Raw genomic sequence first — 12,505 nt, forward strand, 5'->3', positions numbered from 1 at the left:
TTATAATTTTTCACTATATTTATCTGTTGGTCATATAGGTATAACTTTACATCTTTTTGGACTTTCCCTGTGAAGATCATTCCCTTAGTTTTGTCTAAGGAGAATTTGAAGCTCCACTTATTACCTAGTCTGCACTTCTCTTAAGTGCATCATTGATTCTTTTGGTGGTGCTTTCAAGGGTTCTGCTTTTGGTCCATATGGCACAGTCTTAAGCAAATGATGTGATCCCTGTTCCTGAACTCATCTCTTTACAGAGGTCATTTTTCAAGAGGGTTGAGCTAATTACACTTCCCTGTGGTTTTCCATTCACAGTTGAATGTATGTTGGAAAAAGCTTTTCCTATTCGGACTTGTGTAGTTCTTTTGCTTAAGAAGTCCCTTACCCGTCTGTCCATTTTTCTTATACTACCCATGAAGACCATTTTATAAAGTTGTCCCTCTTACCATAATGCATCATAGGTTTTGTCTATGTCCAGGAAGGTTACTATCGTGAATTCTTTAGTTCTCATGCTTTTTTGTGCTTCTGTGTCTATCCTTACAATATGGTTAATAGCACTCCTACCTCTTCTGAACCCATTTTGCGTTCCATCTATGAACCCATTTCTTTCTAGGTGTGTTCGTTATCTCTCCATTACCATTCTTTCTATGGTTTTACCTAAACATCTTGGGAGGGCAGTTGGTCTGGATGCCACGGGTCTTGAGTGCAACTTACTTGGCTTTCTCAGTGGGACAATAATTGAATATTTCCAGTCCTTAGGTATTTCACTTTTTTGGCATATGTTGTTATATAATTTTGTTATGATATTATGATGTATCATCCTCAAGCTTCGTTCACTTAGGTGTTTAAGCTTTGAAATGCTTAAACACCTATTTGGTCCTTCCCTGGTGCGATGCTTTTGTTCCTTTTTATTGCTTTTTGGAATTCCCTCATGCTAATGTTTTAATTTAAAATACTATCCACATCCTCCTTCCCACTCTTCATCATCTCATAATTATCCTTAATGAATATTTTTCCTTTCCCTAATTTATATCCTCTAATCCTCATCATTACTGACCTTTTTGAAACATATTGGCCAGAATTTCTGCTTTTTCTTTGTTGGAGCTTATTACTCTTCAAGGTTTGGTATTTATTATATGTCTCTAACTCTTTATTCCATTAATTTTCCTAATTTGCTTGTATATATCTGCTGTCTTGGTATCTTTATTTACTGTCCTGCATTCTGTCCTCCAGGTTTCTCTTTTTGCCCTTTTTATAGCCCTTTGTACAACTACCTCACTTTTTTTTTATATTTCATTTAATTCTCACTATTTAAACCTCTTTCAGCTACAAACTTCCTGACTTTATAATCTCCACCCAGGCCCTCCGCAGCTGGGCTCCATCATCAATGAAGCCTGTTGCTCTCACAGGTGCTGCCAGTTATGTTAATTAGCCTCACAGGCCCACATTAACCCCTTCAGAGCCTGTGTAGGGTCCATACCCCGTCATAAAGTGTTAGCCAGATTTTCTAGGGAGTAGAGCAAAAGAGGAAGTTCTGTTTTTGTGTGCAATGTCTTGCCCTATTCCTTGGTCAAGTAGAAGAGTGAAGTGCTTTTAAGGCAGATGTAGTAGTTAATACAATGGGGTATCCCAAGAGGGAGCCATTGGTAATTCCTGTTCATCTTAACTTTGACATAACAGAAAAATGGATTTGGTAGTATTGCTTGCACAATTCCTGTTGCCAGTTCCTAAAAATTAGCTGGCATTAAAGGAAACTACTTTTTAACATTAAGTAGTTGTTGTATCTAATAACATATGGTTATTTTAGATTAAAATCTACTATCTGTGTGGAAAAAAATATAGAGGCAAAATATAGATATTGTTGACATTTTGACATTGGTGCCAACAATTGAGAGAGACAATAATCAAGCTGGCTCTAAAGCACCCACACACAATATATGTTTCTTGCTCTGATGGTTAGGGCTTACAGTATCCATAAATTAAATATCTTATGGGTGGGTATATCGCCTATTGACTTCAAAGATAGAAGAATTAGGCCAACACTGAACTTTTGAAAAGCCTGCTCTTTTTTCTTAATATCCTAAAGTAGCAAGTACTGTCCTAAAGTAGTAAATTCCATGCTACTTGTGCTACATTGACTTTTGTTTTAAAAGATTCTAAAAACAATTAATTGTCTTGGTATTACTCTATAAAGGTCTGTGAGGTCTGTTTCCTGCCTGTCTGAGAAACCATCTTTCCATATGTATCCTCCCAGCAGGTGGGGAGAAACTAGTACTAACGGTGTCCAGATAAATTCTGAGGGCAGAGCATTTTCTTTAGGGGGTCCTTGGTTTCGGAATTGTTCCCCTGGCCAGTTGGCCAGATCATGGCATAAGGTCCCTTCATTTGATCCACTGCCAAGGGGTTACTGATTATGGGATTGGTTGAGCATATTGGGGATGTTGCTTCTGAGTTTGTTGCTCTTTATCATAACACACGGAGGCAAAAAGTCCAGGGATTTCCTCTCTGTGCAGCCAGGTATTGGTACTGTATTTAATATTTTGTGCAGATGTGTGTATCTTTATATATGATTATAGGTATATATATTTAGTTCATCCTATGAGTACTTTTTTATGAAAGTACATATCTATAGTTAATGATAAAAAAGTGACGCCTACACAAGTCCTGAACATTTACTCACCAAAACACACATTTCAAGTCTCAAGGATACATAATCAGGTTCCTGTGTTTACTGGAAGTGACGTTATCTGTTTGGGCAGAAGGATGACCTTAGCTACTTGTGCTTTGTTCATTTTTAGCAGGGGAAACTTTTAGTAAAAATGGTATAAAATTCATTTATTTTCACTAAATTGTACATCTTCTCAGACTTTAATAACCCCAAAGTTGAAGGTTATTAAACCTTGAACCAATGAATCACCACACGAGGACACGTTTAATTTTACTCATGCACGTAGTCCCGTTGATTTCAATGGGATTACTCACATGCTTGATCAGCACTTATAAGAAGGGGACAGAATTCTCTATGTACAAATTAGTCAAACTTTGCCGTAAAAATAATAATTGTATTCAAGGCTTTTTTAGTACTTGATCGTATAGACTATGCAACAGTATCGGTTACAAAGCAAACAGATTCATGTGTACGCTTTCGGTTCATCAGTTAAATCCTTCAAGAAGAGTGGTTGTGGTATCTTCATCCTGTGGCTTAATGGAGAGAGTACAAGAAAGAGCATTAGTTCAGGATATATCTACTCTAATTATACGGTTGAACTGAAAACTCTTCTCACAAGAAATAGAAATAGAGCACAAATAGAGGTGGGTGCTGTGATGTTTGTTTGACTCACAGACAGTGTTCCTTTATAAGAAACGAGAACGCAATCAACAGATTGCTGAAAATAACAACTTTAACATTGTGTCTGAATAAAAGAGGATCTGTGGAGAGGACTTTATTCTGAAAAATATATATTTACTTATCAGTAGGAGGTTGCAAAAGGTTTTGGGACAAATTTTCAAAACTGACCGTGTGTTTCTGATATGTGTGAACTGCAGAAGGGCTATCTGCAAATTGTGTGCACCAGTGATCAGTTAGGTGCCTAGCCTAGAGTATATGAACAAATAAATGAGCAAGTACAAATTAGAAGATGAAGTGTTTTAGTAGAATTTTTCATAATTTATTGAAAGCATAGGTTGCTGATATTTTTTACACTGGTAAGAGGTTCAGAAAGTACAGGTAAACAAGGAACTTAGAAAAATTAGTTCATGCAGAGGATAATAATCATGTTGTCTTGTCCTGTTTTGTTTAGAAAAGAGATGACTGAGGGGGGATATGATAAGAGATCTATAAAACCATGAATGGTGTGGAGAAAGTGAATAAGGAACTGTTGTTTACCCCATTTCATAACACAAGAATCAGAGGTCAACCCAGGTTTAAAGCAAACACAGGAAAGTACTTCTTGACACAATGCAGAGTCAACCTGTGGAACTCATTGCCACAGGATGTTGTGAAGGCCAAAAGTATAACTGCATTCAAACGAGAATTAGATAAGTTCATGGAGGGGAGGTCCATCAGTGGCTATTAACTAAAATGGTCAGGGATGCAACCCCATGCTCTGGGTGTCCCTAAACCTCTGACTGCCAGAAACTGGGACTGGATGACAGGATGAATCACTCGGTAATTGCTCTGTTCTGTTCATTCCCTCTGAAGCATCTGGCACTTGCCACTGTTGGAAAACAGAATACTGGGCTAGATGGACAATTGATGTTGACCCAGTAATACCATTCTTATGTTTTTAATTAAAATTGTTAGCTTGATTTTACACAGAAAGCATCTATCAGTAAATATGGAGGGATTTTGTTGTGTGCAGTAAAATTGGAAGATAGAACAGTGCATTATTAATGTTTGGCTACATCCTTTTCTGATTAAGAATCACATCTTTTATGTTTCAGTGGTAAATTGAGTAACTGATATTGAATAATAGATGTGTTTAATATTCACCATCACTGGCACAGCTTTAGATGCACAGACACTAAGTGATCTTTAAATATTTCATTACACAGGCCAAAACACTAAGAAAACTGATTCAACAAACGTTTCGACAGTTTGCCATCCTCAATAGAGAAGAAAGTATTCTGAAATTCTTTGAGATCCTGTCTCCAGTATACAGATTTGACAAAGAATGCTTCAAATGTGCTCTGGGTGTAAGTATAGGGAGCACAGTAGTCTTCAGATCCCATTGTGGAATAATGGGTATAATTGTCATTGTTTAGATCTGCAGTTAATTGCCTGTGCATAGTACACGTTTTGATTAAAAGGATTCTCTTTTTAAGTTTTCATTAACCACAAAAGATATTGATTACATACATATCTCTCTAAATGAGTATCTCAGACGCATGAGAGTTTGGAATAAGTGTGGTAGTTAGATGTCAGTAGGTGTAAAAATTTATTGTATTTAATATACATCGGTGCTTAACTTCTGAAAGCCATTGAAAGGAATAAAGTTATATATTAATCTGTTTGATTTGTTTTGAAGAGTTTAAAAGTTTGTAAAGATTGTTCACTGAAGAGTGTAATGAATGATGCTGAGAGCCTTTGTCCACAATTTTGTTCTTTTTCCCTTTAAATGTCACTGTCTCCACCTCCTTCTACATAAAAAGTCAAGCTGGATTATTTCAGTGGAGCTGGCAATTGGCCCAGAAGAAGGAATCAGTTACCTTACAGACAAGGGCTCTAATGTAAGTCTGCTTCTGTTTTCCTGTCTCAATGATTGTCTTAAAGGCTATGGAGTGAGGCACAGCTTGTTGTGAATGGGACTTTAGACAAAGATGAATGAAAAGTCTAATCTTTGAGCCAAACTAAGAAAAGGCAGAAAATTCAAAGTAAAAGCTGTTACTTGAGCATTAACTCATGCTGTGCGGTGGGGAGAAAGCACAATGGTGTGAAATAGAGCCACGACTGACCTTAACTCTGGATTTGCTGGCTTTTGGTACCCATTGAGGCACACATTTAAGGAATCTAAAATATTGGTGGTGACATCTGAAAAACAAAAATAATAATTTAGGTATTTCACATCTGTAACGCTTTTTTTAAGCAGAATATTTACTTGGCTAAATAAATCCTTCAGCACTTTTATCTGTCATTTAAAAGCTGTTGTAGTGCAACAATTTCTGTAGTATCTCGATACCAGAAAGTGTAGCATATCTGTTTTTGTTTTGATATTTAGTTCATTTATTTTGTAGTGCATCATTTTACTTTTGTCTGAAGTAAATTCATTTGACTAAGTTATAGCACCCAGACACCCATCCCCTCCTGCCTCGAGAAAACACACAGGAATAACCACCACACATCTGGCAGCTTTTACTGTTGTGCTTTGTGTTACGCTGTGTATTAACTTTCACTATATTTAATTCAGAGATTACAGAAATGTTTGGAAATCAGTGGTGTGTTCAGTTGAGAACATTCCACTTAGAGCACTCCAAAGAATGTTTTCCTTTGAGTATGCTATGAATGTGGACACAGTCTGATTGACCTACTGATTGTGGTGTGTTTTGCACTGACTCGCGAAAAGATAACTATCCTTATTTAACAGTGACCCCTTCAGGCAAATAAGGAGTGGTATTGACTGGCTTCAGTGCACCCCTCCTCACTTACAAACATGATTACCATGATGAGGGTGTAAAATCCATAGAAATTGGAGGAGGGAGTGTTGAGGGTTATGACACAATGAGACCGGAATTGATATCTGGTAGATATGAATTCAAGCTTGCTCAATGTAATGTAGCGGTTCAATGCTATACATCTGTGAGATACTGGGAATGTAGAGGAGAGTCAAGGTATTATGCAATTCTTACGCATATCTCATTTTTTATTTATGCTTTTCTGCAGCCTACCCACCTGGCCGATTTCAATCAAGTGCAGACTATTCAGTATTCAAACAGTGAAGACAAGGATAGAAAAGGAATGTTACAGCTCAAAATAGCAGGAGCACCTGAGGTAAGATATTGACTGCTGTGGTAACCTTAAAGTTATTGATAAAATTTATGTATAATTTGTTTCTCTATCCTATAAGAAAATTACATTGAAATGGTTTCCAACAGTTACACAGGTGTGTGTGTGTGTATATATATATACTAATACCAATAATGGAGCTTGAGGAAATTATTCTGTGTGTAGTAATGCTTTTTAAGTCTCTCTTTTGCAATCTAATTATAATAAAACAGAATAAATTTGTTTACTGAAAATATTTAAGTGGCTGCCTATTTGAGGTCTTTTTTTCCCTTAAATTATCACCAAGCTGAGTCTCTGACATTTTTATTTACCTGTTAATATTATAGATTGGAAAATTTAAATTAGAGCAAAGAGCATTTTACACCATGTCAACATTAACCAAAGCTCAGAGAAGAGTAGTTCATGTCCTATAGGGAGGAAAAATAGTCCTAACAATTGGTTGTTCAGAGTACCAAATACATTACAAGAATTTGTAATAATACTGGATTGAACGTTATAGGTTTGTTACTTTGAATTTTAAATGTATGTATATTTTTAACTTAGAAAAATAAAGGGCCTGGGGTTTGTTCCGCTGGCTTTTCCCTTCTGGAATTCTTGGATTTCAGTACTTGGCTTGGTTTTATATTAGTTCTATAGGCACATTATGATGCACTTATTCAGCACAAATATTAGAGATTAGCAAGAGCTGTCTGAAATCAGTACTAGATTTTATGAAAAGTTGAGAATAAAGTGGATAGGATTATTATGAATAATAATTTCACAGCAGCCAAAAATTTGCTACCACAAATAAATAGGACAGGTTTCCTGCACCAAAGCTCTTACAATCTAAATGACATGGCCCTGTGCAGTTGTATTGAAGGAGGGGAGACAGTGGACACAGTAACAAAATTCTGTGGTTACACAAGAAAGATGTGTGCACAGCATGGGGGAAATATTATTAGGGATTTTTTGTATTAAAAATATGTAAAGTAAGTAAATATGTGAAATAAGACAAAAGGTTTTGGTGGACCTTTTTTTGCCTCAAGAAAGGATTTGAAATAGGGGGAAAGAGGTAGCTTGGTGAACTTGGTCATGGAGGGCATTCCATGCATGGGGGCAACATGGAAAAAGTCACGGAGACCACTGTGGAAAAAACCTACAAACAGAGCATAGAGGCTGGCAGAATTGATGGAGACTAGGGGGGTGAACAGGCAGGCAGTGTGATAAGGGGACTAGGTCAGATAAATAATCTGGAGTACAGTAAGGCAAAGCAATGGAAGAGAGAGAAGCTTGAATTTGGTGTAATGGAGAAGAGGGGGCTAATGGAAGAATTTAAAGATGGGTGTATGTGATGTGGTCAGAATCATAGAATATCGGGTTGGAAGGGACCTCATGAGGTCATCTAGTCCAACCCCCTGCTCAAAGCAGGACCAATCTCCAACTAAATCATCCCAGCCAGGGCTTTGTCAAGCCTGACCTTAAAAACTTCTAAGGAAGCAGATTCCACCACCTCCCTAGGTAACGCATTCCAGCATTTCACCTCCCTCCTAGTGAAAAAGTTTTTCCTAATATCCAACCTAAACCTCCCCCACTGCAACTTGAGACAATTACTCCTTGCTCTGTCATCAGCTACCACTGAGAACAGTCTAGATCCATCCTCTTTGGAACCCCCTTTCAGGTAGTTGGAAGCAGCTATCAAATCCCCCCTCATTCTTCTCTTCCGCAGACTAAACAATCCCAGTTCCCTCATCCTCTCCTCATAAGTTATGTGTTCCAGTCCCCTAATCATTTTTGTTGCCCTCCGCTGGACGTTTTCCAATTTTTCCACATCCTTCTTGTAGTGTGGGGCCCAAAACTGGACACAGTACTCCAGATGAGGCCTCACCAATGTCGAATAGAGGGGAATGATCACGTCCCTCGATCTGCTGGCAATGCCCCTACTTATACATCCCAAAATGCCATTGGCCTTCTGCACTTGTTGAACCTCATCAGATTTCTTTTGGCCCAATCCTCCAATTTGTCTAGGTCCCTCTGTATCCTATCCCTGTCCTCCAGTGTATCTACCTCTCCTCCCAGTTTAGTGTCATCTGCAAACTTGCTGCGGGTGCAATCCACACTATCCTCCAGATCATTTATGAAGATATTGAACAAAACCGGCCCGAGGACCGACCCTTGGGGCACTCAGCTTGATACCGGCTGCCAACTAGACATGGAGCCATTGATCACTACCTGCTGAACCAACGATCTAGCCAGCTTTCTATCCACCTTATCGTCCATTCATCCAGCCCATACTTCTTTAAGTTGCTGGCAAGAATACTGTGGGAGACCATGTCAAAAGCTTTGCTAAAGTCAAGGAACAACACGTCCACCACTTTTCCCTCATCCACAAAGCCAGTTACTCGTCGTAGAAGGCAATTAGATTAGTCAGGCATGACTTGCCCTTGGTGAATCCATGCTGACTGTTCCTGATCACTTTCCTCTCCTCTAAGTGCTTCAGAATTGATTCCTTGAGGACCTGCTCCATGATTTTTCCAGGGACTGAGGTGAGGCTGACTGGCCTGTAGTTCCCAGGATCCTCCTCCTTCCCTTTTTTAAAGAATAATGAATGAGGAAGACGATCTTTATCTGTGAGAGCTGGAGGTTACTGTGGTCTAGTGGGGTCTATTCCTGCCTATGCCATTGACCATTTGTATGACCTGGGAAAGTCACTTGACCTTTCTGTACTTCTGTTTCTCCTCCTCCCTTTGTCTTGTCTATTTAGATGGTAAGTTCTTTGAGACAGGGGACTGCCCTACAATGTGTTTTTACAGTTAATTGCAGAGTGGGACCCCCGGTGTCTGTTGGAGTCTCTAAGCCTTACATAACACAAATAAATTATAACAGCTGCATTCATTACTTTCCAGGCATTCTGCAAAACTCTTCTTTTTTTTCTTGGGTCTTTGGGGGAGAGGGTGAGTTAATAGAAAGAGTGGTCAGGTTATTATGATTATTGTTGCCAGTTATTTTAACATCGTGTTTGCAGTTCACCATATTCTCTGTGATTCTATTTTCAGTTTTGTTTATTTTAATTTTTGTAAAAGAGTGTAGATTAAAAAGATGTAAGCCTTAAAGAAGCACAAATAAATAAACTAAGTGTCCTGCTGCTCTAGCATTAATAAGAATTGGAGTGTGCATCACATTTTTCATTCATAGATCTCCAAATGGTGATTAAGTAGTATTGTCACCATTTTATAGATGGGGAAACTAAAGCACCAAGGGGTGGCTTCCCCAAGGTCATTTTGTGAGCTAGTGACAGAGCTGGGAATAGAAATCACATCTCCTGTCCTTGTGTCCTATCCACTGGACAATGCAGCCTCTGAGGATTTGAAAAAGAGAGAGGACAAGCTGTCTGTGTCCGCATGGAGGAGAAAGAATAAAATGTTGGAATGAACAGTTAATGCCAAAACAGTCTTTAAGCTTGGACTTTTTAAAGTTGTAGGAGACTTACTATTAGGGCAGGGAATGTGTTGCTGTAGGAGCGTAAAAAAGGAAAGCATGGTGGAGATATCATCACCTTTAAGAGTTCTGAGGAATAAACAGCTTCCACAGCAGAAGAAAATTATGTGAAGATTAAAAGAAAAGGAATACTTGTGGCACCTTAGAGACTAACAAATTTATTTGAGCATAAGCTTTCTTGAGCTACAGCTCACATCATCGGAATGCATCCGATGAAGTGAGCTGTAGCTCATGAAAGCTTGTGCTCAGATAAATTTGTAAGCCTCTAAGGTGCCACAAGTACTCCTTTTCTTTTTGCGAATACAGACTAACACGGCTGCTACTCTGAAATATGTCAAGATTGTGACTTCAGTGTTGATTTTTTTGGTGTGGACAATTGGCCACTAGAGGCTAGCCTGAGAAACCACTAAAATAAGACCAGGTTAGTTTTCCATTTAGGAACAAAGTTTTAATTTGCTGCCCCTTCAGACCTTATTCTTTAGGGGTATTAATTGGGACTGATATTCCTCTGCAAAAATATTTTAATATATGTTGTATTACCGTGTCCTGCTGTGGATGCGGATGGCACTTAGTATATTGTTGATGCTACCAGAGTGCAAATAATCACTGCTAATAATCTTTTAATTTAATTTTGTATTTAATTTTACTCTTGCCCACATCATTGTTTAATGTTTTCAAGTATGTACAAATCTCTGATACAGTGGCACAGCTGTTCTGCTCAATGCTTGCGACCAAAATAATGCCTCTCTTGTTGGTGCCTTGTTTTTTTTTTTGTTTTTTTTTTTTCTTAGCCTCTGACAGTGACAGCACCATCCTTAACCATTGCAGAGAATATGGCTGACCTGATAGACGGATACTGCAGACTGGTGAATGGAGCCACGCAGTCTTTTATTATCAGGCCTCAGAAAGGTAAGTTGTTGTTTCATTCAGGAAAGAATTTACTTTGTGATAGTCCAATTCGTGATATACTACTTGAAAATTAAACTGTAGATGCAAGGTAACAACAAAATCTTACTCGCGGGGGGCGGCTGCTCTCTTTTTATCAGGAAATATGGGAGATTGTTATTGATAAAAAAACTGTTAGTAGATATCTTCATGTGAAAGGTCACTTAATGATGGATAATTTAGATAGGTTTCCACCAGTAATTTCTTTACACTGTTATAAAGGTAGCTGCAAATGATAGAAAATAAATTGTAATTTATAAATTGTAAATTATAAATTGTAATTACAGGCACATCTAATGAGGAACTATTTCTTGAAAATCAATCTGGGCCAGTTAGAATGGGTTTCTGACTCATGATACGATGAAACTAAAAATTCTCTTCCTCCCAAATATTCTTAAACTGCTCCATTTTCATTTATTAGCCTTGGTGTATTGTGGTCCTTTCTCACAAAATATAGTTAAAGCAGAGCAAGTGTTCTGTAGTATTTTGATGCCAAATTGAATCAGTTGTTTTAATACAAAATGGGAGTGGGGAGGGACTGTAAGCAGTCACAGCTACATTCAAGGGAAGCGTATGGCTTTTAGTCATTTTAGTCATTTCTCCTTGACAGAAACTTGATTTTTTTTAAGAAAGTGTGAATTTATTATCAAATATCCTGGGAAAGTCTCTTAAGGATTAAATAAAGGAGACTTTTGCTCAATTTATTTACTTTCATCTGAGTAAATATACCAGGCAGATTTACAAATGTGAGGTATACCATATACTGATACACTGAGATGCTAAAAACACTTGCACTTGTTGACATCCTTATTAGTGAATCTGCCCGCTTGAACCCTTCCTCCTGTCCAAACAGCTTTGTTATCTTGTCTGTCAGATCAGCTTGGATTCTGTCAGGATGAAAATTACATTTTAAGAAACCACACACTTTCCTGTGTTTTGTTACTAAGATGTGGTTCTAGAACCTGCAGACTGAGTCCCCTTTCAACTGGGGTCTCTTCAATGTTTTTTCTTTGAGGTTTGTTTGGTTTTTTTTTTTAATCTCATGGCAATATTCAGCCTCATCAAATACTAATTAAAACTTTCTACAGGGAAAGCTCTTCCCCAACCCGGATCCAGAATTCCAAGAGCCTTCTCCTGAAATGAGCTTTGATTATATAAGCTATGCCAGAAAAAAATCTTTATAGCAGCTCTGGCTCCAAACTCAATAGGTCTTTTCTCTTGTTTGAACATTTTTTTCCTTTTGGCTCATTATGGCAAGGGTCCTTACAAATTATCACTCTGGATCACTGAAGAAAGCCATGTCTTTGGGATATTAACACTATACATAAATTATTGAGATGCTGTAAATTTGTATTTGTTGAGAGAGCACTATTAGTAGTTTTGTTTAAAGCCTGAAAATTTAGAGTTCTACTTTTTATTTGTCCTGTTATTTCATAAATATTTTGCTAAATCAAGTGAAATTAGGCTAACCTAATAATTGATGGAAGAAGAGTATTAATCAAATGACTTTTATAAAGACTTGAAGACTGGAACTAAGTTGTTAGCATCTTCATGATCTGGTACACTAAATGGTTACAGCAGTCCAGT

At 37.8% G+C, this 12,505-nt stretch overlaps 1 protein-coding gene across 15 annotated transcripts in view; it reads left to right on the plus strand.

Moving 5' to 3' along the window:
- The window catches only part of PTK2 (protein tyrosine kinase 2), a 377,029-nt gene that overhangs the window by 236,339 nt on the left and 128,185 nt on the right, over positions 1-12,505 (plus strand). For 14 of the 15 annotated variants that reach the window (XM_073330034.1, XM_073330030.1, XM_073330031.1 and 11 more), the window contains 4 exons: positions 4,552-4,692; positions 5,149-5,226; positions 6,377-6,484; positions 10,765-10,882. In XM_073330034.1, the coding sequence (XP_073186135.1) occupies positions 4,552-4,692; positions 5,149-5,226; positions 6,377-6,484; positions 10,765-10,882 (445 nt within the window). The remainder of the gene's footprint in view (positions 1-4,551; positions 4,693-5,148; positions 5,227-6,376; positions 6,485-10,764; positions 10,883-12,505) is intronic. The other variant, XM_073330033.1, reaches the window with a different exon arrangement.

Source organism: Lepidochelys kempii, chromosome 2 (assembly GCF_965140265.1).
Source record: "Lepidochelys kempii isolate rLepKem1 chromosome 2, rLepKem1.hap2, whole genome shotgun sequence".
NCBI lineage: Eukaryota > Metazoa > Chordata > Testudines > Cheloniidae > Lepidochelys > Lepidochelys kempii.